Source organism: Electrona antarctica (assembly GCF_951216825.1).
Source record: "Electrona antarctica genome assembly, chromosome: 12".
Lineage (NCBI taxonomy): Eukaryota > Metazoa > Chordata > Actinopteri > Myctophiformes > Myctophidae > Electrona > Electrona antarctica.
Window position 1 is genome coordinate 24,128,103 of NC_136793.1, and position 26,404 is coordinate 24,154,506.

The 26,404-nt window shown below is 40.9% G+C and overlaps 3 protein-coding genes across 3 annotated transcripts; 2 read left to right on the forward strand and 1 right to left on the reverse strand.

The window, feature by feature from the left end:
* Positions 1-345: 345 nt before the first annotated feature.
* ostf1 (osteoclast stimulating factor 1) lies at positions 346-12,578 on the reverse strand. The gene is made up of 10 exons (XM_079516074.1): positions 12,386-12,578; positions 6,562-6,608; positions 6,328-6,378; positions 5,872-5,935; positions 5,585-5,638; positions 5,343-5,450; positions 4,768-4,817; positions 2,218-2,296; positions 1,982-2,080; positions 346-1,576 (listed from the first exon to the last, which is right to left on the reverse strand). The coding sequence occupies exons 1-10, from the start codon at positions 12,417-12,419 to the stop codon at positions 1,518-1,520; spliced, it is 645 nt and encodes a 214-aa protein (XP_079372200.1). The 5' UTR covers positions 12,420-12,578; the 3' UTR covers positions 346-1,517.
* Positions 12,579-13,227: 649 nt separating this feature from the next.
* Positions 13,228-17,868, forward strand: nmrk1 (nicotinamide riboside kinase 1). The gene is made up of 8 exons (XM_079516187.1): positions 13,228-13,282; positions 13,370-13,418; positions 15,334-15,424; positions 15,585-15,633; positions 16,465-16,636; positions 16,760-16,831; positions 17,396-17,502; positions 17,742-17,868. The coding sequence occupies exons 2-8, from the start codon at positions 13,390-13,392 to the stop codon at positions 17,828-17,830; spliced, it is 609 nt and encodes a 202-aa protein (XP_079372313.1). The 5' UTR covers positions 13,228-13,282; positions 13,370-13,389; the 3' UTR covers positions 17,831-17,868.
* Positions 17,869-21,067: 3,199 nt separating this feature from the next.
* On the forward strand, positions 21,068-26,098 carry LOC306933795 (gamma-glutamyl hydrolase). The gene is made up of 9 exons (XM_079516119.1): positions 21,068-21,392; positions 21,503-21,617; positions 21,820-21,870; positions 22,255-22,339; positions 23,583-23,721; positions 24,297-24,403; positions 24,909-25,002; positions 25,153-25,290; positions 25,721-26,098. The coding sequence occupies exons 1-9, from the start codon at positions 21,287-21,289 to the stop codon at positions 25,855-25,857; spliced, it is 972 nt and encodes a 323-aa protein (XP_079372245.1). The 5' UTR covers positions 21,068-21,286; the 3' UTR covers positions 25,858-26,098.
* The last annotated feature ends 306 nt before the right edge of the window (positions 26,099-26,404 follow it).

Consider the following 26,404-nt stretch of genomic DNA (forward strand, 5'->3'; position numbering starts at 1 on the left):
AAAGTAGGTCTACAGAAATGTATTTGATGACTGAAGCAATGCAAGACCCATCTGCCATCTTTAATAACAAACCATTCATAAGTGAACATCTCTGTATGATTGCATGCATTGCCAGGCCCCAGAGTCAGACGCCCTCCAGATGTAAGTTCCTGTGTTCTGGTGAATTTTGAGTGATACCAAATCCAGGAGAAATGACAATGCAGGGGTCCTGTAGATGTGGTCAAAATGCAGGAGACTCCTGCAGAAGATGTGTTGGCAGCCCTCAGCCCTGAACATTACGCAATAAAATGGCATTTGGTGTATTATAAATTCCATTAGTATCCATGATTCAGCTGTACAGAGACATTTAGGAAAATCGTTTTATTGCATAGTTTTAAACAGATACAGCACTTGGATAGAAATGTAGAACAAAACAAACTCATTAGGGTCAGAACACAACATTCCTCACATTCACACAAATATACTGAAAAGAACAGTAGGCCCATTCAATCCTTAACCACACTGTACAATGGAAGCTTTAGTGACATGTGGTTTAGAAAGCAGCGATCATTGATAAATAGAAACAGAAAAAAACTCCCGGAATGTAAATCAACCCACAATATATATTTTTTTACCTGGGCACATCTCCCAATGTCCAATTTAAAAGATGTTTTAACCATGATCAATAATACACTATTCTAATGGAGTATTTTTTATGTTAGACATTAGCAAGCACACAGTACATACAGTCTTAAATTAGTCTCGTGCCCACAAGATATGATCTCTAATTGATTGCAATCATATCTACATGCAAGCAGACAAAGCAGAGCACAGGTCCCCATCGGTTCCCATGGGGAGCACAGGTCCCCATCGGTTCCCATAGCACATCCCAAATGAGAGGGGTGTTAAATATATTACTTTGATTATAATCCGTGATCCGTCCCAATTATTCTTTCATCTATTCTATGCAATGTCCTGAGATCTGATTTACAAACATGTTGCTTTTAAAATTCCCATGTACATTAATATATGAAGATTCTGTATATCTTATGCCCCAAAACCAAATACAACCATGAAGGAATGGAATCTTATGCATTATATTGGTGCCCCATTTATACTTAATCAAACCATTTTTCCCTGTCTAAATAGGGTAAAACATAAAAAAAAAAAACATACTGTTGGAATGCATGTCTCCAAATGATATTCCTCCTCCCACTGCTATAACATCCACAAACACCCCCATTTCCATCCCTCTGCCCACGGTGTGCAATTTGTGCTCTGGGGAAAGATCCTTGTATGTGAAAATGCACTTGGCTTTGAAGACAATTATATAATAAAGAAAAAGGCACTAATTAAATGCTTGTGAAATTCACATCGATGTGGGGCAGAGGCCTGATGACTGAGCAGATTAGAGCTAGAATGGAAATCAAAATCCAAACTCAGATGAGAATTCCATTCTAGATTTGTAACAAAACGACATGCTCTTGAGCTCCCTGAACTGAACGGATGACAGTGGTAACATTTCAACATGACTCAGCTCAGTCTGAATCCTCATCATCCAGGTACTCCTCTGCGTTGCTGTGGGATCGGGTGATGTCTGGAACACAGAAAAACACAAATTCAAAACAAAGTCTCTGTGTGTGTGTGTGTGTGTGTGTGTGTGTGTGTGTGGGCCTAAGCACACTTTAGATTCCATGCACGGACAGAAGAAGCTGTATTTTACGTCATTTCCGAGTTTTTAGACAGCTGGTGGATGGAAAAGAAGCTCCACCCCCGCGGCTGACTGCCGCGGAGGAGAGCGTTTCCGGGAATCTGTCCGCCATGGCAGTCAGCCGCGGGGGTGGAGCTTCTTTTCCATCCACCAGCTGTCTAAAAACTCGGAAATTACGTAAAACACAGCTTCTTCTGTCTGCTAAAGTCTGCCCATGCAGACTGTGTGTGTGTGTGTTAATCTCGTTAGTGAAGGATGCAAGGCTGCCACCTGCTGCTGGCTGTGACTTACTGCTCCCTTGTTTCCTTTTGAGAAGTGAGGCACACTGGGCGTTGGTGGCCATCTCAAGAGCTAGCTTCTTCTCGTTGTTCTTAATGTCTGTCCTTGCATCTGAAACACACAGATTTAACACTGTATACCTGGGAGCTATTGTGCTGTTGAAAGATACAGAACACAGGGTTCTGAAAGTGGTACATGCACATTGGTGTACTAAAATATATAATGAAGCTGTGAAAAGGTATACTCACTCTTATTCAGCAACATCTCTACTATGTCAGAGTATCCCTTCCAGGCAGCAGCATGCAGAACAGTGTCTCCAAGTTTATTCTGAAACGACAACATATTTAACATTTGCATGAATCATCCTCATTATCACCATTACAATGAAAAATGAGCCTCAGTGAAACTGGAATGTCACATAATTTACAAAAGTCATGGAATATCAGGGAATTTAGTGGGTCTCATTTTCTAAATTCCCTAGATATTCACCACCAAAGCCACTGCCTTAACCTGTGGTGGTAAACATGCCTGGAATATGCAAAATAACTACAGTACAGAGACGGTGTCATGCGAGTCAATGACAGAAATACTAAATGTAAAGTATGCGCTGAAGGAAATAAACACCCCTGTATATTTATCAAGAATTTTGCTGCTTGTCAGTTGTCACCTTTGTACAACTTTGCAATGGGCTGTCTTTCTAAGCCACATTGTTCCTATATTATGAGCATATAGCAACTTTGCAAAGAACTGACTTTCTAAGCAACATTAAGGGGCAGGCACAATGCAATTGACTAATAATTGGTGGTTGTTTTTAATGACTGCTAGGCATGGTCTCTGCAGAATATTATACTGTATATAAAATAAATATAATATATTAGCAATATAAAATACTCCCAGCACGTTACAGCCTAATATGGCTAATCCGGTGCATCGCAGGAGCAGGGAGAACAGTTGCAGAATAAGGGATAGACAGTTAGACACTGGAGCAGCTGGGACAGTTAAAGCTTTTTATTCAGGTGCTAGTAAGAAATGACTGACGTTTCAATCTTTCTCAGAGTCATAAGTGGTAGCGACTAGGGAGGCATTAGGGAGGCACACAGAGGTAGCGAGGGCTGTGTTGTGCTCTCAATGAGCCAATGGCAGTTGGCTCTCTGTTATACGGTAATGTTCTGCATGTCACAGTCTTTGGAATGCGGCAGTCATGTGTGATTGTCTGAATACATACATGGACAATTTTACCTGTTACATACAGGTGAATATAGAGTAAAAATCACACCCATGTGAAGTGGTGCAACTCCATGTTCGGGTCCCCGGGGGGGGTCCCTGGAACTTCCAGACCCGCAGGAATGCGACCAGTGTGCCGGCCCGGTTCCAGCGAGCCGCCCCGCGTCCGAAACGGTCGAGAAATTACCGTGTGGGGGTCCCCGGGTGGTCTTTTTTAAAACTTTCCTATTTTTCTACTTTCATACACTTACTAAAATCATATTGATATAAAAAATAATCATGTATATTTGTGCACTAACTTTGATAATGTGAAGAAATGTTTGTCAATCATGTTTCTAATCACTTGAAATTGTTGGAGCCACCCCACAACACCAGATGGGGCTGATGGCTCTTTTGTCCACACTCTGTATGAAATGAATCATTTCATGTTATCTCATTTATACTTGAGAAAGACCAATACGGGAAACGTTGTATGTCCTGCCTGCTGTGATTGTGAATAAATTTACCTGGAGCATAACAAAGTGAGTTGCGAGCCCTTGCTTTTGTTCCCGATTTTTCTGTTGCCACAAAGGAAAAAGAATCCATTTGACGCATTTGCGCTGTTTCCTGTATGAATGAGATCGGTCAACGGAGAAGTGAAGGCTGCAAGCAACACCATTGCGTCACAGTGTTACACAAAGTGACCCATATGCTTTGCAGTCTCCGGATTCAATAGGTCACCACTTTAGGTGTGACACACGGCTTCATGTTTACATTCCCTGTGCGAAATGACAGATTGAGAGAAGACGAAGAGTTTATCCTTTTATGGCTGTGGAAATATCCACACTATTTTTGGATTTATTGGGGAAAGGAGATCAGTGTCAATGCAAATTAGGCATGGTGAAGCAGCAAGCCCAGCAGCTCCACAACACTGTCCGGTTGGTAGGCCCTATAGCCCTGTCCTGTTTGGATGACAATTGCCTTTCCAACAGATTTTCATTTTCATTTAAAAATATATATATATTATATACAGTATATATATATAATATATATATATATATATATATATATATATATATATATATATATATCGATTATTCATTTTCATAATCGATTTCAGGTCCTATTAACGATTATCGATTAATCGGACCCATCCCTAATGCTAGTACTCAAAAATAAAGTACTCCTAATCAATCAGGAAAGGGTTTTTATCTGTGCAGTGCACCTGCTTTTTTGTCAGCTGTTATTAATAGTAGAACCAGGAATTCTAGCTGCACCCCTGGGATGCAGCCATGCTAAACTGTAAGCTATCAAGTGTAATGCTCATTTACAGTTGAGATCTGCTGTAACCCAAGTCATGGCATGTAAGGTTTATTAGGTTCATTTTCTTATCAAGAACGCTGCATAAAGATGTCCGCCTTGTCATTATTATCCATTAAGATATACAACTTTTTGTGACAGGCATACCAAAGGGCAACTCAAAGGTACAAGGCACACTTGTATTCACAGCCATCTAAAAGTGTGTGACAAATTAGAGACACCACAACGTGGTTAAAAACACATATAGAATTATGTTTGTCTTAACTGGTTCTAACCTGTTGGTTGAGCTCCACATTGGATTGGCCCAGTAACAGCTCCACCACATCTATCACAGTAACAAACAAGAAACAATTTACTTAATGGCATGTATTGGCATAAATATGATGTAGGAAAGGAATGGTGATGAATCAGTCATAAGTTACAAGTTTCTGTTTCCAAGTTGTGCTCGCCTCATCTACAGTTAATTTGCTCTCCGTCAATAACGGCTTTATTCATTTAGTAATTCAGTTAATTATTCACATATTTATGCTCCAACGCAACAGGACTACCTAGTTGTGTTGGATATTAAAAACTCCTAGTTTGACACAGTTACATCCTACAGTATAACTATAATAGGTCTAATTATTTCATTCTGAACATGCTGGGTATATTCTGATACTAAAGGTCCCTGCACACTGGACGCGTTTTCAGATTTTTAGCAGTGTTTTTCCGTCGGTTTTCCGAAAAACACATCCCAGTGTGCAACCACCTTAAGATCAACTTCAATAATGCTTCAAAGAAGTAACTTTTCCATCCTATCTGCATATTTAATTGAGTCTTCCCCTATTATGTGGTCACAGTGGTTCATTACCTTTATGTCCCCCATGGCAGGCCCAGTAGAGGGCAGTGTTTCCAGCCTTATCCAATCCATTGATTCCCACCTTCATCTCTAAACACTCCCTCAGCCAACTGAGGTTGCCTGAAAACACACATGCACGCACACACGCACACACACACGAAAAAACAAAGTAGGAAAAAAAGAGACTTGTTAAAATGCAAATGTCGTGGTGCCTCTACGACTGAAACATGCAAGTCTGGAGAAAGTCAGCTCACCTCGTTTGGCTGCCTCATGCATTGGGTTGTCAATGGACTCCGCCTGTTCAGCCACTGTAGGAGAGAGAGAGGTCAATGAAAAAACATAAGAGTTTGTGAAGGACCCCAGATTGTTATTAAGGAGCGCCTCACTAGTCACACGAGTGGATGTGGAAGCACAATCAAATTAAACAAGGGGCTCTTTGGAGGAGTAAAAAATAGTGATGCCAAGATTAATGTTGTTAACTGAAATAGACCAACGTGATGATGTTCAAAACGATCTTAAGTTATTAACGTTATCTACTAACCGTAGTTACTAGGGATTAGTCCCGTCCTTCCTCTGCATGTTCCCTTCCACCAATTACTGTCACTCTAAGGAGGGCAGACAGGCAGTGACATCATACAGACTATACAGTGCTATTGTTTCTTACACACTGAAAGATTGTGGGAACCAGCAATGAAGAGTAACAGAAGCTGAAATATGCATGCCATGGTGGACACAATAGGAAAGAAAGACATGAAGAAGAGAAAGTAAGACTTAGACTGCAGAGAAACAGAAATAAATATGACATAGCAATGAGACAGAACATGAAGGGGAATGCTGAATTTATAAACTGTCGAACAATGGTGTTACGTGACAAAAATGGCATCTACATGCATTGTGACCTTGCACTGCAGATGTGTTATTCTCAGCATGTGACCCTGCCTTAGACATAGTATGGCTATACTATGGCTAAATGATCTCTGATGGATGTCTGACTTACGGTGTCAGAAATGTACAAGATGTCTCCTTCTTCAAAGTACAGCTCGTCTGGCTGAGGAACCAAAAATAAAGTTTGGTCAAACAGAAAAATGGGAGTGCCAACTGTTGCAAGGATTTGTGGGTACATTTGTACATTTATGTACAGTTTGGATTTCACCAATTGTATTAATGAATAACTAAAACAATATAAACTATCAGTTGATTTAAAAAAATCTAAATGACAAACAAATCTTACCGTTCTAGGATCAAAAGTGAAACAAGCTCGAAACACCTTGACCTGACCTAGAAAAAAAAACATGTCAGTTAGTCTTAATTGAACTAACTTGATAATAAAAATATGCCTAACTTTGGTATGTCATAAGCAAAAATCGTAAAATGGCCTGTTATAGCGCCACCATGAGGCTGATTTGAAAAATGTTTAGTGGGATTTCGTCCTCTGCCTAGTAGGAATGTGCGTGTATAATTTCACGGAAATCGCACGCTGTGTTCATGATTTGTGGCATTTTGTTCCAAACGGAGTAACGGACCAATCCTGCAAGCTTTGGAAGGCAATCTTAGCCAATCGGGATGGAATATGGGAAATGGGACAGATCCGTGTTGATCACATGACTATAGAGATAGTGCTATACTGATTTGCGTGATGTATGGATAAAATGTGTACTAGACTAGTAATGTAATGAAATGTGTTAAGCAAAAACACTGCCTCATGGTGGCGCTATAACAAGCCGTTCTGAAGAATTTGGGGCAGAGGTTAGTCGTTGGCATCCAGGGAGTGTGTGTGCAGTTTGGCATCGGCCGGGCAAACAGTGCCGGAGATTAGCTGTAGTGTACGTGGACGGACGGACACATATAGAGGTTATGCGTGTGACATCATCATACCCGGAAGTTATGCAGGAAAGCCTACTACTAAGTTACAAAAAAAACTACTTTCTGGCCTTGACAGCCCATGATCCAAACAGAAAGGTCCTATCTGATTGCATTAAACGACTTTAAACAACATTAAGCTCACTTTGCCACTTGATTTGCCACCTCGCATACCCTCTATTCAGTATATGCGAATAAATACTAATAATTTGCTAAAATATTAAAAATAAATAGATTTTAAGCCGTATTCTTGATTAGTCAATTAATCGAAAAAGAAATTGATGGAATAGGGCTCCGCTAATATTTTTGTGTCATTGCCACAAAAATTGCCAGATTTCACAACCACATGGAGTAGCAAAAGCAAACAAGACTAGTAATGTAATGAAAATGTAGAATAATGAGAATGTAGCACAGCACAAGCGTAGGGACTCGGGCACAGGCCCAGTCAATTGAGATCTTGCCCAGTCTAGCTTCTGAAAAATGTGGGCTAAAAAACAAGAAAAACAACAAAATATAGCCTACATTCAGTACATTGGCAGCCATTCACCCCCTATGCATGCACATTTCTGTTAGTAACGAACCACAGCAAGCTGCCTATGTTTTAAATGGGATCCCCATCGGCCGAAGTTGCGCTACCATGGAATGCCACCTGAGTGGTTGTGGCTGAGGAGAAGCACTTAAAGAATCCCTCTTTTATCCATTAGTTTTTCTCCTACAGACCATACATATTTACAAGTGCCTTGAAGCGAGTAGGCCTAATATAATTTGAGTGTGTGTCTGTGTGTGTGTGACTGTGTGACTGTGTGTGTGTGTGTGTGTGTGTGTGTGTGTGTGTGTGTGCATATAGGGAAAAGTACTCTGGATTTGTAAAAAGTCGGCTATTTTCTGCAAAACATAGATGACTGTCACTGTACTGCAGTGGTTTTCAACCTTTTCAGGCTGTGCCACTTCCAGCCCCCCCACACACTGCACTGGGGAACCCCCACCCTTACAAGCACTTGGAATGCAGGAGTTTCCACAGATAAATTTAACTTAACGTGTTTATCTGTCTTGTGAGGCACTGTGAGCTTGTAGATCGGCTATTTTCACAATATTTGCCTCTTTCTTATATTATTTGCCCAATGTTTGACTTTGACCAGTGTTTATAGTATAGTTTGTAGTTTACTTTTGATCGAGTCGTGGTCTTTTTCTTTTTTGATATATTAAAAAGGTGTAAAAGTCCTTAAATTGTATCGATTCACTGTCATGTACTGTACTGCGGTACTGTACTGTATGTAAGGGTGTATGGGTCAAGCAGATGAATTTACCATAATGAACAACAGCCCCATGCCACATTAGTGCCAACTTGTCAGTTAAACATCTACACAAGCCTAAATCTTGTTCAATCACTACTCGTACAAAGCAATTACATTTCAGGCTTTACCGTTTCTAGTTGCAGTCGATGAAGCCTATATATTTGTAAGCTAGCCTAGACTGTAATAATAACAAGGCTAGTGCTTCTTGCTGATTTTTTTATCTATCTATTCTACTGTATGTTGGACATTTGGTCTAAAAACTGTAGCTCACTAAATCTTCAATTTTGGCCTTACTTAGCAACCCGTTACTAAATTATTGTATCCAACAGACTCCCCCAGTGTTCCAGAATGAAGAGGCCGTTTCTAAAGCGGCTAAGCCACTAGACAAGCCTGGCTCTGTTCAACACAGCCAGCCCAGCGAGGCTACTCGACAGGCCTAGTCCTGTAATTCTCAACACACAGAGGCCTGTGCTGACTAGCCCAGCATTTTAAATGCTCATGTTCTTTCCCTGCCCATCTATACAGGACAAGGTGAATCCCAAGAGGCTGCGGTGTACGTTGTGTATTTTCTTTGCATATATGGCTTCTGGATTTGACTTTGAGTTATTTTCCCCCCATGCATTCATATTTCAGAACGCTTTCCAACAGCACTATTTTTGGTCCCAGAGATTGCTGCTTGACCTTCAACCCAAAACCCCAATTTGTCTACAACATCACTATCTAAGGCCTGCCTCTCGTAGGCCCCATTTCCACCAAAAGAACTTTGGTTCAAGAACTGGTTCCGTTCTAGATTCTTGGAACCATGGTGATTTCACGGAACCGGTGGCCATTTTTGTCTCCACCAGGCCGAAGGCATGGGGAGAGAGTATGTTTTGCACTCCGTGTGTGTGTGTGTCCGTCCGTCCGTCCGTCTGTTACGAGCTAATCTCCGGCACCGTTAACCCGGTCGATGCCAAACTTTGCACACACACTCCCTGGATGCCAACGATGAACCTCTGCCCCACCTTTTCCAGAACGGCCTGTTATAGCGCCACCATGAGGCAGCTTTTCACATTTTTTACCTGAAACTGCACCGATCTGCATGAAACGTTGCATGCACACTCCCTAGAGGCCAAGGACAAACCTTTGACCTGCATTTTCCGCATCTGCCTTTTATAGCGCCACCAGGAGGCCGACTTTTGTAAAACACATTTTTTTGATATTACTCCTCCAGATTCTGTCCAAAAATCTCACAAATCGTTACACAGTATCTCTATGGTCATGTGCTCAAGTCGGATCTGTCCGATATTTCATATTCCATCCTAATTGGCTATAATTGGCTTTCACAGTTTGCAAGATTGCCTCCAATCATGAACGCAGCATGCAATTTACGTGAAATCTTTCACACATTTTCTTACTAGGCTGAGGAATATATCCCACCCTTTTCACATTGGCCTGTTATAGCGCCACCAACAGGTTGATTTTTGCAAAACACATTTTTGGAACAAAATGCCTCAAATCATCCAATTGCCATCAAAGGCGTATGAAGAAATGGCACCCTTTTCACATTGGCCTATTATAGCGCCACCAGGAGGCCACAACCTGACCTGCCCTGGTGGAGACCTGTGCCCCGAGGGGCACTTTTTCTAGTTTGGTTCTAGTTCCGAACCAACTTTTAGGGTTCTGAACCCTTTTTCTTTTCCATTTTCAGTGGAAACTGGTTCAATATTAGGCAGGGGAAAAACAGAACCGGTTCAATCCTGGTGCCTTATTCTGCAGCCTTGGACCAATAAATAATTGGTTTAGAGCTTTAGGCTCAATCTTTCCCAGAATCCTTACCAGTGGCCAGTGGGTGTGGCTTATTGTTCACTGTTTAGAGACCTGTTCCAGCTTAGATTTGTATATGCATGCCATAAGCCTCATAACGATTTTCCAGAGACCAGCCTGTAAAAAGGTTGTTACTGTATTACACCTACAGTAAGCTACATCAGTCAATTTATTCAAATTCAAACCAAGATATCCAGTGTTGAATGTGTGTATGTGCATTGTGCAATGTGCATGCGTTTAAGTGTGTACAAGCCTGTGTTAAAGGGGTCTAAGCAAGACAGGGTAGCCCATTTCAAAGGGGGCTGCTAAAGTTTGCATAATTTGGGGTGATAAACCCGTATTAAAAAGGAATGTGTCATGTCTACTCTTGTTACATTTTTGCTTTTCCTTTGCACCTCTTCACCTGTTGCCTGAACATCTCTGAAATATCTCAATAAGCAAGCAAGAGCATATTCCAGTGAGTGAAACATCAAATCGAGACTAAAAGTTAGCCGCGCTCCCCCTTCTCTCACTCCACCCTACATCAGGCAGCCATCTGTCAAAAAGTAGGGAAATGAATGAACATGCACACCTCCTAACATCACCAAGTAAGAGGGTCTTTGCAATTATTGATGATTTCTTAAATAGCGATGAAAGGCTGAATAAAAAAAGCAAACGTGCAAAACTGAGATGCCAATTAACTTCCATCGTGGCCATATAATTTGCCAGTTAGTACACAAAATATGATGAAGAATCTGCTGAGGCAAACCTGCTGCTCATTATAATTTACTTTCTAATATACATCAAGAAGGGGGGTACAGGGAGCATGACATGATCAGCTCCCAGGAAGCACGAATGATGCTAGCCGCAATTTGCAACGCTAGATTTTTGAGTGGTGTAAACCACTCCTACAACTGGCTTTGTTAGTTTACGTGTCTGTTCGTACCAGAAAATGAGCATGGTTGCTATGGTCACCCAGTTCACACGGGTGTGATTTCATTACGTCAGACATTACGTCAGACCACAGTTGTCTATATAAGACCTTACACCACTCAGTTCACACGGGTGTGATTTTTTAATAATGGGATGAATCTAGAGTTGCAATACCCTCCATTGACTCCCCACTCATCCAATTTGGTTTGCGATCTGCTTGTCTTAAACAACGTTAAACTCACCAACATTGCAGCTGTAGTCCAAGCTGGAATTATCCTCTTTCAATCTGCCGAGCTTGTTTTTCATAAAAATCCACCGTAGAGATGTTATGAGCTACTTTCTGTCAAGACATCCTCTGCAGGTGATTCTTGGAAGCACTCGTTTTTGTTAACGGGTCGCGCTGCTGCCTCCTGTATTATGTGCAAATTCGAAACAGGTGGTACGCAGGGCCGTTCAGTGACATACGACGAGTGCTTCCAAACTCCAGCACTTAGAAAAAGAATCACCTGCACAGAATTTCTTGACAGAAAGTAGCTCATAACATGTCTACGGTGGATTTTTATGAAAAATAAGCTCGGCAGATTGAAAGAGGACAATTCAAGCTTGGACTACAGCTGCAATGTTGGTGAGTTTAACGTCGTTTAAGACAAGCAGATCGCAAACCAAATTGGATGAGTGGGGAGTCAATGGAGGGTATTGCAACTCTAGATTCATCCCATTATAAAAAAATCTAGAGTTGCAAATTGCGGCTAGAATGATGCCACTGCAAACCATATTGATTAATCAGCACTTTTAGCATTTGTCCCTCTCCATCGACCTGCAGTTTCTCTGCATGGATGATGGTTAAGGGGGAAGTCGGTCGGTGAGGAGGCCTTTGGCTGAAATGAAACTAGTGGATTTCTGGTTGCTTGCTATAATAAACAACGTTGCTGCATTTATGAACTGCATCGGGAACTAAAGTGAACAACCAGACAGCTTCTGTAGTATATCGACTACAGGATGATCAAACTCGTACAGACTATCGACTGAAATGTGTCAAAAGTTCGCACCGACTGCCACCCTCCCAATCCATCAGCTTTGATATTGGCTGCCAAGGTGTGTTCACCGCCGCACTCAGCAGGGAGTAGGGACCATTGTAAAAAGGGAGAAATCCATCACAAAGTATCGTAATTCTATCCTTACCTGGCTTGGCCGGCTTCGGAGGAGGTTTGGACATGATGCGAGTCGCAAAATGCAAGTTATTCTACAGAGAAACGTCGCTCGGCCAAGAAGGCTCTCCCAGTCCCAATGAGGAAGTTACTCTAGTCAACAGAGGCTACGCGGAAAGGTGTGGTACGCATGCGCAAGGGAAACTGTCACAACTGTCTCTCCTCCAGAGCCATTGAATCTAATGATGTACTGTCTATTCTATTCTATTCTATTCTAGTTAGGCTATTAAGTAGATTACTAGAATACTACTTTTCTACTTTAGTATTCGACTCTAGTCTGTGTTGAGCTTAGCCCAGATACCCTGGGTAAATATAGTAATCATTTCATTTCATTCAATTATTCATTAGTAATTAAGTAATAATAATAATAATAATAATAAAACACATAATGTGTGTGTGTGTGTGTGTGTGTGTGTGTGTGTGTGTGTGTGTGTGTGTGTGTGTGTGTGTGTGTGTGTGTGTGTGTGTGTGTGTGTGTGTGTGTGTGAATTGTGGGTGTGTGTGTGTGTGTGTGTGTGTGTGTGTGTGTGTGTGTGTGTGTGTGTGTGTGTGTGTGTGTGTGTGTGTGTGTGTGTGTGTGTGAATTGTGTGCGTGTGTGTGTGTGTGTGTGTGTGTGTGTGTGTCTGTGTGTTTGTGTGTGGGGTGTGAACCCAAAGATATGCCGATGCGTGAACCAACCAACCAACTCGAACGTTCAAAGTTTATTATTACTCTATTTACCACATGGGGGAGGTCCGGACGTCAGTGACGTGACGTGTTGCATCACATTAGTAATGTTAGCGAATCACGAGAAACTATAGTAGCGGAACAGCAGAGGACAGTCGCAAGTCGCAACTTCCCTTGGCTAGTAGAAAACTGGTAACGTGTGAGGTTAGTAAACTGGTGTTGTTACAAATATATACTTGTTTATCAACGTCATTCAGACTCACTCTGTCACCTTGCTATCTCTTCACACAGAAGCCACTTTAAGCTGATCAATGAAGACGTTGGTTGTTGGCATTGGGGGGTAAGAATGCAAGGCTTGCAAGCATCAAAGCATGCATGGTCACTTATTGTCTCCACCAGGCCGAAGGCATGGGGAGAGAGTATGTTTTGCAGTGCACTCGAGTCCGTCCATGTGTGTGTGCGTGCGTGCGTGCGTGCGTGCGTGCGTGCGTGCGTGCGTCCGTCGGTCGGTCGGTCTGTGTACAGCTAATCCGTTAACCGGTCGTGCCAAATTTTGGACACACTCCCTGGATGCCAACGATGAACCTCTGCCCCAAATTTTCCAGAACGGCCTTTTATAGCGCCACCAGGAGGCCGACTTTTGTAAAAACACATTTTTTGATATTACTCCTCCAGATTCTGTCCAAAACTCCCGCAAATCGTGTGCTCAAGACGGATCTGTCCGATATTTCATATTCCATCCTAATTGGCTAACATTGACTTTCAAAGTTTGCAGGATTGGCCCGTTTTGAACAAAAAGCCTCAAATCATGAACGCAGCGTGCAATTTACGTGAAATCTTTCACGGACTTTCCTACTAGGCTGAGAAATATATCCTACCCTTTTCACATTGGCCTGTTATATTATAGCGCCACCAACATGTGGACCTTTGCGAAACACATTTTTGAACAAAATGCAAAGGCAAGAAGAAATGGCACCCTTTTCACATTGGCTTATTATAGCGCCACCAGGAGGCCACAACCTGACCTGGCCTGGTGGAGACCTGTGCCCAGAGAGGCACTTTTTCTAGTTTAATTTGGAATCATAGGATATTAGGATTTGAAATAATACAGGCAACTACACATCCAGTGCATAGTGGACACCAACCAATTATGTCAATCCTTCGCTACCTCCGTGGTTCTCCCATGTCCAGTTCGTTATTTTTCAAGACTGACTACTGACGGTGAGGAATATGAAATATTTCACCAGATGAATTGATATTAAGGACCCCAGAGAGGAAGCAAGCCATAGTGCTCTTTGGTTATACATCCTCTTAGCAGCCAGGCAGGCGAGGCAGCAGCTCTTATTGAACTGTACGGCCTAATTCCCTGTGCTTCTTTTCTGCAAACAAGTATTCAATCAATCAAACCAAATTCTTGCACAAATTCCACCAACCAGCACAAAATAATCTCCCAAACGTTCCACTCCTGCTGTTCTGATGCGACATTCCAAACCCTATCTGGGTTGTGCAAGGACGTGCTGTGATTGTCACTTTTATTGACAGCCTAAACCTAACCCCAAGCCAAATCTAACCTCAGTAAAACTATACCTAAACCTAACCCTAACCTCAGTAAAACTATACCTAAACCTAACCTTGCTTAACCCTAACCTCAGTAAAACTATGCCTGCCCGGGGGCATGGTTATAAGCACAACCCAACTGGGGGGACCTGACCCCCAGGTCCCCAGATGATTAGCTTAATGTGCAAATGCAACATTGTTTTCTCATGCAGTAAACAAACCAAAATACAGTATAAGTGTATTATACAGGGTATCTGCACAGACATTTCTATAGTGACTGCAAATTTTTATTTTTATTTGATTATTTAATACCAAATTGGCCATATTGTCAAATATTACGTAAGTAATGGGCAAACATTGTGAAAATAGCTGATCTACAAGCTCATAACACCTCACAGTGTGAGGCATTGTGAGCTCGGCTTCACAATATTTATCTGTGGAACTGAGTCAATCTAAATGTAATGCCTACAATTCATGCTTGTCAGGGTGGGGACTCCCAGTTCAAATTATGAATAATCTGGGGGGTCATGGCCTGAAAAGTTTGGGAATCCTTGGTGAGTAGGCTGATAATCTCACCTCTCTGGTGAGTGAAGCTTGCAGGTACCCTACTCTTGGCGTGCTTTACAAAACAAAGAGATAAACCATAAAAAAAACAGGCAAATAATTAACAGGTTTACTTTCCTGTGTGGTCTGTCTAGGATGACTAATGGAGGAAAGTCAACCCTTTCAAGAGGTCTACACCAGCAAATACCCAACAGCTTCATCATTGCACAGGATGCATTCTTCAAGGTAGCAGACCATTCCCACCACAAACCACAATACTGTACTACATGTGTAGTTTCGAACTTTACTGCAGTGATCTCAAATGGTTTGATCTTGACAAGTAGGCTAGTACGGCATAATGATGAGAAAGTGAGCTCATGACCATTGTGGATTCTCTCATCTTTAGGATGATTCTGTGGTTCCCGTGGACAGCAACGGCTTCAAGCAATATGACAGTAGGGCTGCTTTATCTGCCTATACATGTCATTCAGTCAGTATATTACAATATGCAATAATCACGATTTGTGCAATGCAGCACGCCTATTATATCATGATTTATAATTTCTTTCCAATTCTTTAATTCAATTTAATTAATTAAAAAAATCTGATTATTGTTTTGATTCACTTTTTTGAGTGTGACTGCCACTCTGATTGTGACGCAATGTCCTCACTCCCCACCATGACAAATGTTTGCCTCTAGGGGGTGCGTGACATTAATAGTGTAATGGTCAGGGCCGGATGTACCATTTGGGGACATTGGGCACGTTCCCAGGGGTAGGATCCAACAGGAAGCACGCACATCTCCAGAAATTCTACAGGTGCTGGTCAAAAATATATACGTACAATGAAAAGGAAGGGATGTCCGCACACTGTTTGTGCGGACATCCCTTCCTTTTCATTGCACGTTCCCAGGGGACCTTGGGCATCAGGGGGCCCTAAAAAAAATGTGCACAAAACCGGCAAAGTGTTGCGTGTGAGCACTTCGCGTGGGTTCGCACGTGCATGTGCAGGGAGGCCCTTCGAGCTTCAGTGCCCAGGGGCCCTCAGAGGTGCTAATCCAGCCCTGGTAATGGTGATGTTATACAGTAATTAATTAATATTATCAACACTACATTTCTCTGACCTTTCACCAAACAAATTGCTCTGTAAATCAGTTCACTTTTTCTCTTCAAACCATTTGAGAAGGTCATAATCTATGGTAACATTTTACTGCACTAAATTGGACAAATCTCATTCCACAATCACCACAGTTAATGTACTGTATATTTGAATTATTATCTGATTAGCACTTGATGCCCTCCACATGGACAAGATGATGACTGAGGTTAAGTCATGGTTAAGAGACCCTGCGTCATTCCTGGCACAGCGAGGTCAGACAGAAAAAAAGCACACAGCAACGTCAGTGGAAGAGAAGGTGTTCCTGCTCATAGTGGAGGGCTTCCTTATTTTTAACTTCAGGTAAATCAAGGAGTGTTCTGTCTTAACATACAGATCATACATGTATTTGTGAACTACTGTACTGTATTTTTAAATATTATATTATAACTTAATATTGTAATTATTTTACATTTTAATTGGCAGGCCTTTGAATGAAGTAATGGACAAAAGATATTTCATGGAAATCCCATATGATGTCTGCAAGGAGAGAAGAAGGTGGGCATGATTTTAATAACTTTCTATAATTACCGTTAGAATACTCAACAAAGATTTAAGAAAGAAGAACAATACAATACATTAACTACAAAAAGTGCTCCTCAGAGCACAGGTCTTCGCCATGCAGGTCAGGTAGGTTATTGTGGTGCCAGCATATGTGTGAACTTTGCCAATCAGGATGGAATATGAAAAAGAGGAAAGATCTGTCTTGATCACGACTATAGAGACAAAGTGTACTGATTTGCGTGATGTTTAGTTTAGACAAAGATCTGTAGGAGTAATATCAAGAAATGTCACTGTGTTTAGCAAAAAATGGCCTGGTGGCGCTATAACAGGACAATGTGAAAAGGGTGGCATGTGTTCTGCTCTGGAGTGTGTGGCTGTGCACAGATTAGGTAGTGTTCACAGACGGACGCACTGACGGTGCAAATTGAGGAGATATTGATATACATAATGCAATGTGATTGCTTTGACATGAAGTTCAGGGTTTTCTTTATGGTAATGGCAAGGAAAACAAAGTCTAAATGTCAATGTGTTTGCTCAGCCCCCTTCTCTGTTTGTCAGTTCAAGGGTGTACACACCTCCAGATCCCCCAGGCTACTTTGACGGACATGTGTGGCCAATGTACCTGAAGAACCGGCGGGAGATGGAGGGGATGGTGTCTGGCATCGGTGAGTAGAGTAGAGGTATCTGTGGCTGATACCCTTCTCGGAGGAATCCGATACCACAATCATGTAATTGATTGTGGTATGGAAGATTATGATGAATGACTCACTATGACAGATATTAGATGTTCAACTGCTGTTTACAACAAAATTACAGACAAAATCAACATCAGTGATGAAAGTGATAGTGATAGTTAGTTTCAATAGTGAAAAATCAGCCAATAATATTTATCTCTCTTTTGTAGTTTTACTGGATGGCCTCAAGTCAAAGAAGGAGCTGATGGCCTCTGTGTTTGAAGATGTTACCACGGAAATAAAAAGGATGATAGGGTAGTTTGCGGGTCACAGAGGTGGGTCATAGACATAGAGCACCGAAGTCTGACGTCACTTTCAGTAGAGGGCGCCAGTACACAGGTTCATGTATTTTATAATTTGCATTGAAATCACCATAGGCTTCATATAAGAACTGTGTTTAAAAAATAAACCGATCATCCCGGCCTTTCTGTCAGGGGGGTGGCTGTGCGTCGTTAATGATGTCCATTCATATTTGATACAGCGAGTTTCTGGAGAAAATGGAATTAATTTGGCCGCAAAAGCCTTGAAACTACATATGAAAGCAATGTCGCTGCTAATATACGTCACGCCCAGCTGTCAACACATTGCGTTCCTGAGATTCCTCGTTGACGTAAGCTCAGCTGGCGGTGACTCGACTCGTACTAACCACGAAACATTAAATATAAAAAACAAAGTATATACTGTACATAGCAACAAGAACCCCAAAAGGAGTTCCCGTCCTGAAGGGTAAAAACACCAAAAGGGGTTCCCGTCCTAAATGGGTTAAACTATAGAGCACCGAAGTCCTGACGTCACTGTCAGTAGACGGCGCCAGTCCACATGTTTGTGTACTTTTTATTTGCATAAATTCCCAAAGAGTAACACAATAAGCGTTAGAAACGAGTAGGCGGTGGTTGCAGCTGCCCGTCGCACAACAGAAACTGACATGACTAGCAGCATAACATTTTGGTAATTTTTGAATAAATATTTGAAGTTATTCAGAAAACTTAGGTCAGGAATTAGATGGTGTTTTTAGAATCGGTCTCAGTCCTGGATAAGTTTGGCTGTGTAATTTCTAAGATTGCTACTAGTTCCTTTATTATCTGCTGGCTCAACAATCTCACTACACACACATTGAGTAACTACTAGTAACAACAAGCTCCTTTTCTATTTTTGTGAAATCCAGATACCTTCCAGTTATCCAGACATCTTTTGATATTGTTTTAGCATTTGCAATACCTCTTCATTCATGATAACATGTATTTTGCTGTGTTCTGTTTACAGATGAAGGGTTTTGGGTTGAATTTGATGCCATTAGAAGGGTACTACTGATTAAGTAGATAGCCATAAAGGTCTTCCTGAATGGGCTTCTGGGAACAGAAGAGATGTTTGTTCCATCCACTGAGCTACTGTGTAACTGTATGCTATATGATGTTTACATTACATTATCATTTTTATTATTAATATCTGTCTTATTAATTTGAACTTTGATTCTTGAATCTTTGCCAGATACAGCTCACCAAGTAAAGTATGTCCACATTCATTACTATATTGCTGCTATTTATTATTATTATTATTATTATTATTATTATTATTATTATTATTATTATTATTATTAATAATAATAATAATAAGCTATATGTATAGAGCACTTACCAAAAAAGTTATATAGTGCTTTATTTATATAAAAATTAAATAATACATAATACAGAATCAAAATATGTGTAATAAAAACATTGAGAATTAAACTCAAACTTTCTTTTCTTTTCAAAATCTTTTTATTCAGGTTTTTGACAGTAGCCCAGGGGCAAGTATTAAACAGACATATAAAATATAAAAATAAAACTCAATCCCCTATCCCACCCTCCCCCCACCCACAATCCCAAGGATAGTCGGAAAAACAGTCTGGAGGAAATAAAATAAATATATATATACACACATACACAAAATACATGCATACATAATTACAAAAATTAAAAATATAATAAAATAAAATGCAGATTTTTCATAGCAGAGCAGATTTTGTTTCCGCTGTGGTTTGGCGTTGGCCGAGGCATAGGCACGGCACACTATGCAGTTTGTGTGTTGTGGTAGAATGTCATAAACGGGCCCCAGGTCTTGTAAAACTTTTTTCAGAGCCGGCAATTGAAAACCTTAACATCTCCAACTCGAGACAGGACATTATATCACGAAGCCACTGACGGAGCACGGGCGGGGCAGCATCCTTCCATTTGAGCAGAATGGCACGCCTAGCGAGCAACAAGGCAAAGTCGACCATACGACACTCTATGCGTGTTAGAGGAAGGTCATCCCTTCCAGCAGTGCCAAGGAGAGCCACTAAGGGATCTGGGTCTAGATTTTGATGTAGAATGTTGGATAGAGTATCGAACACATTCCCCCAAAATGGTTGTAATTTAGGACACATCCAATACTGATGGATCAAAGTTGCATCACCGCTCCTGCACTTGTCACAGGTAGGAGTTACATCAGGATAAATACTAGCCAGTCTAAAACTCAAACTTTCAATTACAGTATGTTTTATGTAGGCCTAGAGATAAATAATAATAAGGAAACTGTGTAATATTTTGACCAATATTTGTCTGATGTATTTGTGTTACTACACTGCAATGTTGGGATTTTTGATTTATGTAACATAAATTGCTGATTGAATATAAATTCTTGTTTTGTTTTGTGTCATGTGATTGTATGGGGATGTGGGATTCACACTTTGTCAGTTAAGAGTTCTGGGGTCTTATGGCTCTGTTACTATTGCCAAACAGTAACATAGTGAACCGTGCATTAATGGGGTGGCCGGGATCCCTGATGTTCATCTGGGCTGTCTTTCTACTCCTCTGGGGTCCTGCATGCCTAGCACTCTAGTCCTGTATATGTGGTACACTGTTTTAATCGTCCTCTGTGGGGCCTTGCTGTCATGGCTGGAGCATCTTCTGTATATGCAGCGATGCAGCCAGTCAGAACACTGCACCTGCGGAAGCTATAGACTATCTTGTCCAATCCATGCAAACCTTTTAAGGAGAAAGACCTTAACAACTGTTCCTTTGTGGTGTGACCAACTCATTGTATTCCCTCACTGATATGAACCCAGAGGAACCCGAAGCTGCTCATTCTCTCAACTGCAGTTCCATGAATATGGAGTGTCCTCCAATGCAGCTTGCTGTTACATTGGTATTATGTCCTATAATATGTTGGCATATTAACTGAACTTATCATGCACATTTTATACCGTAGTTGCCCTCAGGCTTGGAAGATTGGGTGATTTCTAGTTTATTTATTTTTTTCTGCCCTGTTTCAACTTGTAAGTAGGCCTATATTACTTTGTACTAGGCTATTTCATGTCTTTGCACATTCTTTTCATACTGTGTTCTTTTGCATTGCTGAACAGAACTGCAGGAATGTGTACCCAACAGTATCGCCTACACACACCACACCTCCGTCCTTTACGCTACTATTGCAAAACACAGGATGACAGACCGGTTGACAGACAGGATGACAGGCAGTTTCTCAAAGTGTTTACCAAAAGTACAGGAGATCAGTCAATGGAATATTAACATTTGCTACATTGCTTACCGCTGACTAAATTGGACAGTACAGGCTTGCCATCACATGTTTTTTCCTCACTTCCCTTTAAACATTTCACACTACACAGCTTCCTTTACTCCAACTTCCTACGTGCTTTAATAGCCGTGTACAGGTCTCATAAATACGGACAGTAGCCATGGCAGTGTTTGTGTCATTTTGTTTACTTTATTTTAGTTGTTGCAGTATGGCAGTGCCGATGAATCGCAACAGGCAGACACCTGTTAATGACAGACCGATCATTGGTAAGTTGCTCATTTCGTGAATAATTTGTAGAGGTATTGTTGAGGTAACAAAAACTAATTTGACATGAGTGTAAACTAACTTCTCAACACACTCCACTTGTATTACACAGGTATTTTGACTCAGATCGTGGTAGACGACGTGATGAAACCATTTGGGAGCACCTATATATCTGCCTCCTATGTCAAATATATTGAATCAGGGGGAAGCAGAGTTATGCCAATCAAGTAAGCAAGCCTGTCTTGAATTTACATTGGCAGTACAATAACAGCCATAAAACAAGGCTACTACAAGTTTAACTTGCATTTCTACTGCATTGAGTACATTCACGTGAGCTGCTGATTTGGAACAACATGTCTCTATAATTACAGATTGTAATAGTCGAGTCATATTACTTACCTTCATTCCACCGTGTTATTTCTCCCACAGACTGACTCATAGCATTGCTGAGTATGAAAGGATCTTCAACTCAATTAATGGGTGAGGAACCTCTTCCTGCCTATAGCATCAGCTATCTGTAATAGCTTACATGTGGCACAGGCATGCCAACTAAATCTTATTCTTTTAATTTATTAGGCTACTGCATATATAGATCTCTGTTTTTTCTCTTTTGTGTTCCACACAAAAAGATAACTTTAACACATAAAACTATACATTTTAATCTATACAGATATATATATATATAAGTAATGCCCTACTTGATCATACTACACTGTCACGCAAAAGTAGCAAGTCTACAAGCTCGAAGTGCAAAGCGACACATTTCGAGCTTGTAGATCTGCTACTTTTGCTGTTTTTCAATTGGAATCTTGAAAAGTAACAGTTTTGGACATGAGGTTTCTTAAATATATGATCTGTGTCTAGTCTGCTTCTGGTTGGTGGATCATCAGACATAGAGACATCGGACTTTGCCAGGGTGGCAGGGGTCTTCTACAAGATGGCCCTGAAGGTAAATAAAATCTCTGTCAGTGCAGTCTGTCTTTTCTGCCTGTTTGACTGCCTGGCTTTCTAGTTCTGTTAGTGTCAATCTATACTTTTTTATGATCACATTTTCTATATTTTATATAAACAAAAAAACAGGTTGTCCGTTTCAAGCAGACAAACCAAACAGCATGAATGGAGAAAAGAAGGGGGGATTAGAAAAAAAGGAAAAGAAGGGGTATAAAGGAAAAAGAAAAAACCTAACTAAAGGTAATAGTGCATAAGTCATGATTGAATCAAAAGCAAAGTGATCATGGTCTCCCACACCAACCACCTGACGGGTATTAGTAAAGTAGCAGACATAAACCAGAACTCACAATAGAATGCGTCAAATAACTATCTGGGCCAACAAACATAAACAAATGCATACACTGTGTTGTAATCTAAGTACTGGACCCTCGTCTGGTTCTGACAGACAGGTAGTGTGTGCAGGCTGGGTGGTGTGTGACAATCCAGTTGAAGTATTCCTTTGGTACGGCGACTGCGGCGGCGGGTACCCGGGAGAACAAATTAACGAGACACGAGACAGTATCACGCTAAGGTTCACAAAGTTTATTACACAAACAGGAAACATATATAGTGCTGGATCATAATGACGTGACAATAAGATATGAGACAGAACGTGCCTACTGCAGCAAGGCTGACCTTGCTGCCGCCTAGATGTCTCTCGTAGCCTATCTATAAAGTATGCTACAGTACCGGCAGTACACAATACATATCAAGTACACTGTATCTCAAGTTCAAGTACATAGACTAAGATGTACTTTGCATGGGCTAATATCATAACACACTGTAGCAGCGAACATCCACAAAAGTGCAACAGAAAGTCATAAAACACATACAACTGGGCATTTGTACATTCTGAATCATAAATGCATGCATACACATAAGGGAAAGAATGCAGGCAACAACCAACCATACATGCTCTGAAACTATAAATGCACTGGGAGAAAAGAACCAAAGAAGTAAAATAAATTATGATAAGTACATCAAAATAAGTTTGGAATGACATTTATAGCATGAGACCCAGTGACTAGTTTCTCAGCTTTTATTCTCTCTAGAAGTTTGAGGAAATAGCCAGCACACAATGAATTCACTTTTACTTTTCCTCTCATGGACAGAAACAACTGACCAAACAGGTCTTCCTCAGCCTCAAACCTCTGACATAAACACTGCACTGAAACCTTGAGCTGCTATTATGTGTATTTCAGGCCAATGATGCTGGAGACTTCTTCCCTATCTGGGGAACGTGTTTGGGCTTGCAGTTACTGACTGTGCTAGTGAGTGGTGAAAATCTGCTGACAAAAACCGAAGCTGAAAACATAGCACTGCCCCTTAACCTCACTGCAGGTAGTGCATGACATAGTTGTTGTATTTATACTGTATTTATATTTATTTATAATACTTTTTTAATGGTAAATTTGTTTTGATTTTGTGTAAAAGAGTGGCATGCAAAGTTAACCAATTAAACCCTATATTTTATTGACCAGAGTCCTCCAGGGGTCATCTGGCCCCCTCCTTTTTCCACGCTACATAAATTGAGCGTGCTTTGGGTCAGTTTATGACTACATCACATGCCAAAAATGTAAACAAAAAATGGAATAACTGATTTGCAACAAAATATAAATTAGCCATTTTACCATAATTGTTTATCTGAATCTTTACTTTTTGAATGGAGCATTGGAGAACTGCATATGCGTAAAACTGCATATGCGAAATTATACCACATGGTGTCAGTAGTTGCTAATTCTAAAACTTGAGGGGAACTGGTAACTGAACAGAGACCACTTGTGTTTTTCCTTAGCCTCATGCTCAATATTTCCACTATTCCTAATAAATAACATTGGCATTTGTATGGTAAATATCTGCATCTTTCTGTATGAAAATCTCAACATCCTCCTTCCATCTATGATCTATCCCTCCAGAGGCCCATTCCAGTAGAATGCTTGAGGACTTTCCCAGTGACGTCATGAAGGCCTTGTCTCAGGAACCTCTCACGGGTAATTTTCACCACTATGGAGTCACCAAACAGGTACATTCTTATGTCAACCAGCGCATATTTCACATCCCCTGGTTTGTCTTTGTTCTATTTGTGATCAAGTAGCATATTACATACAAGTATTAAGTAGCCTTGGGAAGTTTGGGAACCAACGGTTCCTGAACCACCATAGTGTAGGTCAGGATCTTGTTTCTGTAGCACAAGGCAGGGAAGCATTGGGTACCATTTTAAAAATCTTTGGTATGACTCAGCCGGGGATTGAACCCCAGCCTCCCAGGACGGACACGCCACAAGGCCACTGAGTTACACATAGCCTACAAATGCAATAAATAGCATGAATGGACATTATTATGTGTTACTAATGGTGTTATTCCAAGGCCTCACAATGCAGAACAGACAAGTGCAAGTCATACAGTTAAATACTATATATTCATAACCAATATGTATGCGTTCAACAATGGTGTGACTGCATGTGTGATGTATATGATTTATTTCATCCTCTCGGGATACTGCATGGTTACGATGTTCTTCCTTGCAGAATTTCCAAGAAAATGAGAAGTTGCTAAATTTCTTCTCCATCCTGTCTACAAACATTGCTGAGAATGGAGCTACTTTTGTCTCAACTATGGAAGGTCACCAAGATGTTTTATCACTATTGTTTCACGTACAAATATATATACTTTTAAATATTAGTTGAATAAAATGTCTTTGTGCAGTCACACTTTGTAACTCTGCATGAGAGTGTACAAATGGAGTATTTTACGTGTGCTTTCCTCTTCCAGCTAAGAGATATCCATTTTATGGTGTACAGTGGCACCCAGAGGTGAACAGTTTCCAGTGGAATCCCAGAAGGCACTATCCTCACTCCAAAAACGCTGTCCGTGTAGCCTCTCTTCTCGCAGAGTTTTTTGTTAACGAAGGTAAGGTCAAAATTGCAGGCCAAATTGTCCAAGTATAATGATATAATGACGCTCTGGTAGCTCAGTGGTAAAATTCCTGTCGTGACTCGTGGGTTCAAATCCACCGTGGTGCATACGGCTTTGTCGAGCGTCTACATGAGCACAATTGGCCCGTGTTCAGGCGAGGGAGGCCAGGTGGGGAGGGTTTATGTGACTGCATGTAATCCTATGGGCTGGGGCGGCACCTCTCAGCAAGGAGCGCTGGGCAGGAGGAGTAGGACAAAGGCTCTACGTCCTCCCGGTGGGGGCTCCTCACTGGTAGGTGAGTCAGTAGTATACAACAGTAGTGACAACACAGAAATGTGTGTGGGACTGGGGAGTCTGAGGAGGAATCAATTGGAATCATTACATTCCCCTTTACTTGCATTACTTCCATGTTCACTCTCTTTAGGTCGGAGAAGTTTGCATCATTTTGATACGCCTGAGGAAGAGGCTGCTTCACTGATTTACAACTACACTCCTATCTTCGCTGGATATCAACAAATATATTTTTTCGGAGATCTTAAAGTTGAATTTTCTGCACTCTAAGGGACTTAGCCAATCTGCTTGTTTTATTCATAACAGACATGAAAGTTAAACCATGCTTTGTATTGAATAAAAATTGTAACTGAAAAACAGTTTCTGCACCACAACTCTCATCAGTCTTTTAGCCATTTAATGCTGCAGCTTGATGTCAATTATTTCAAATCTTTTTTCATTGATTAGTAGTAGGAGTCCTGTTTAATGGTATCTATTAATCATTGTTTAGAATGACCTTGTATCATTTGCAAAAGTTAGTTGCCTATTCCAGTTTGATTGATTGATTGATAGAAATATTTATTAACAGTTGGCAGAATTACAGTACATTTCAAGCACAACTCAATACAAAAACTGTTAACTGTGAGAGACGACCAAATAAAGCATTACACTTGTTTACAAGAGGGCCCACCTTGTTCAATTCATCAAAACATTTAGAGACGTACAAATATACACTTCTATTTAGCCAAAGAACAGATCAAGAATTCATCATAAAGGAGGTAAAAAGGGAGGGGAAAAGTAAGAAGACAGTAGGCAGTCTATCAACACAGGCACAGGC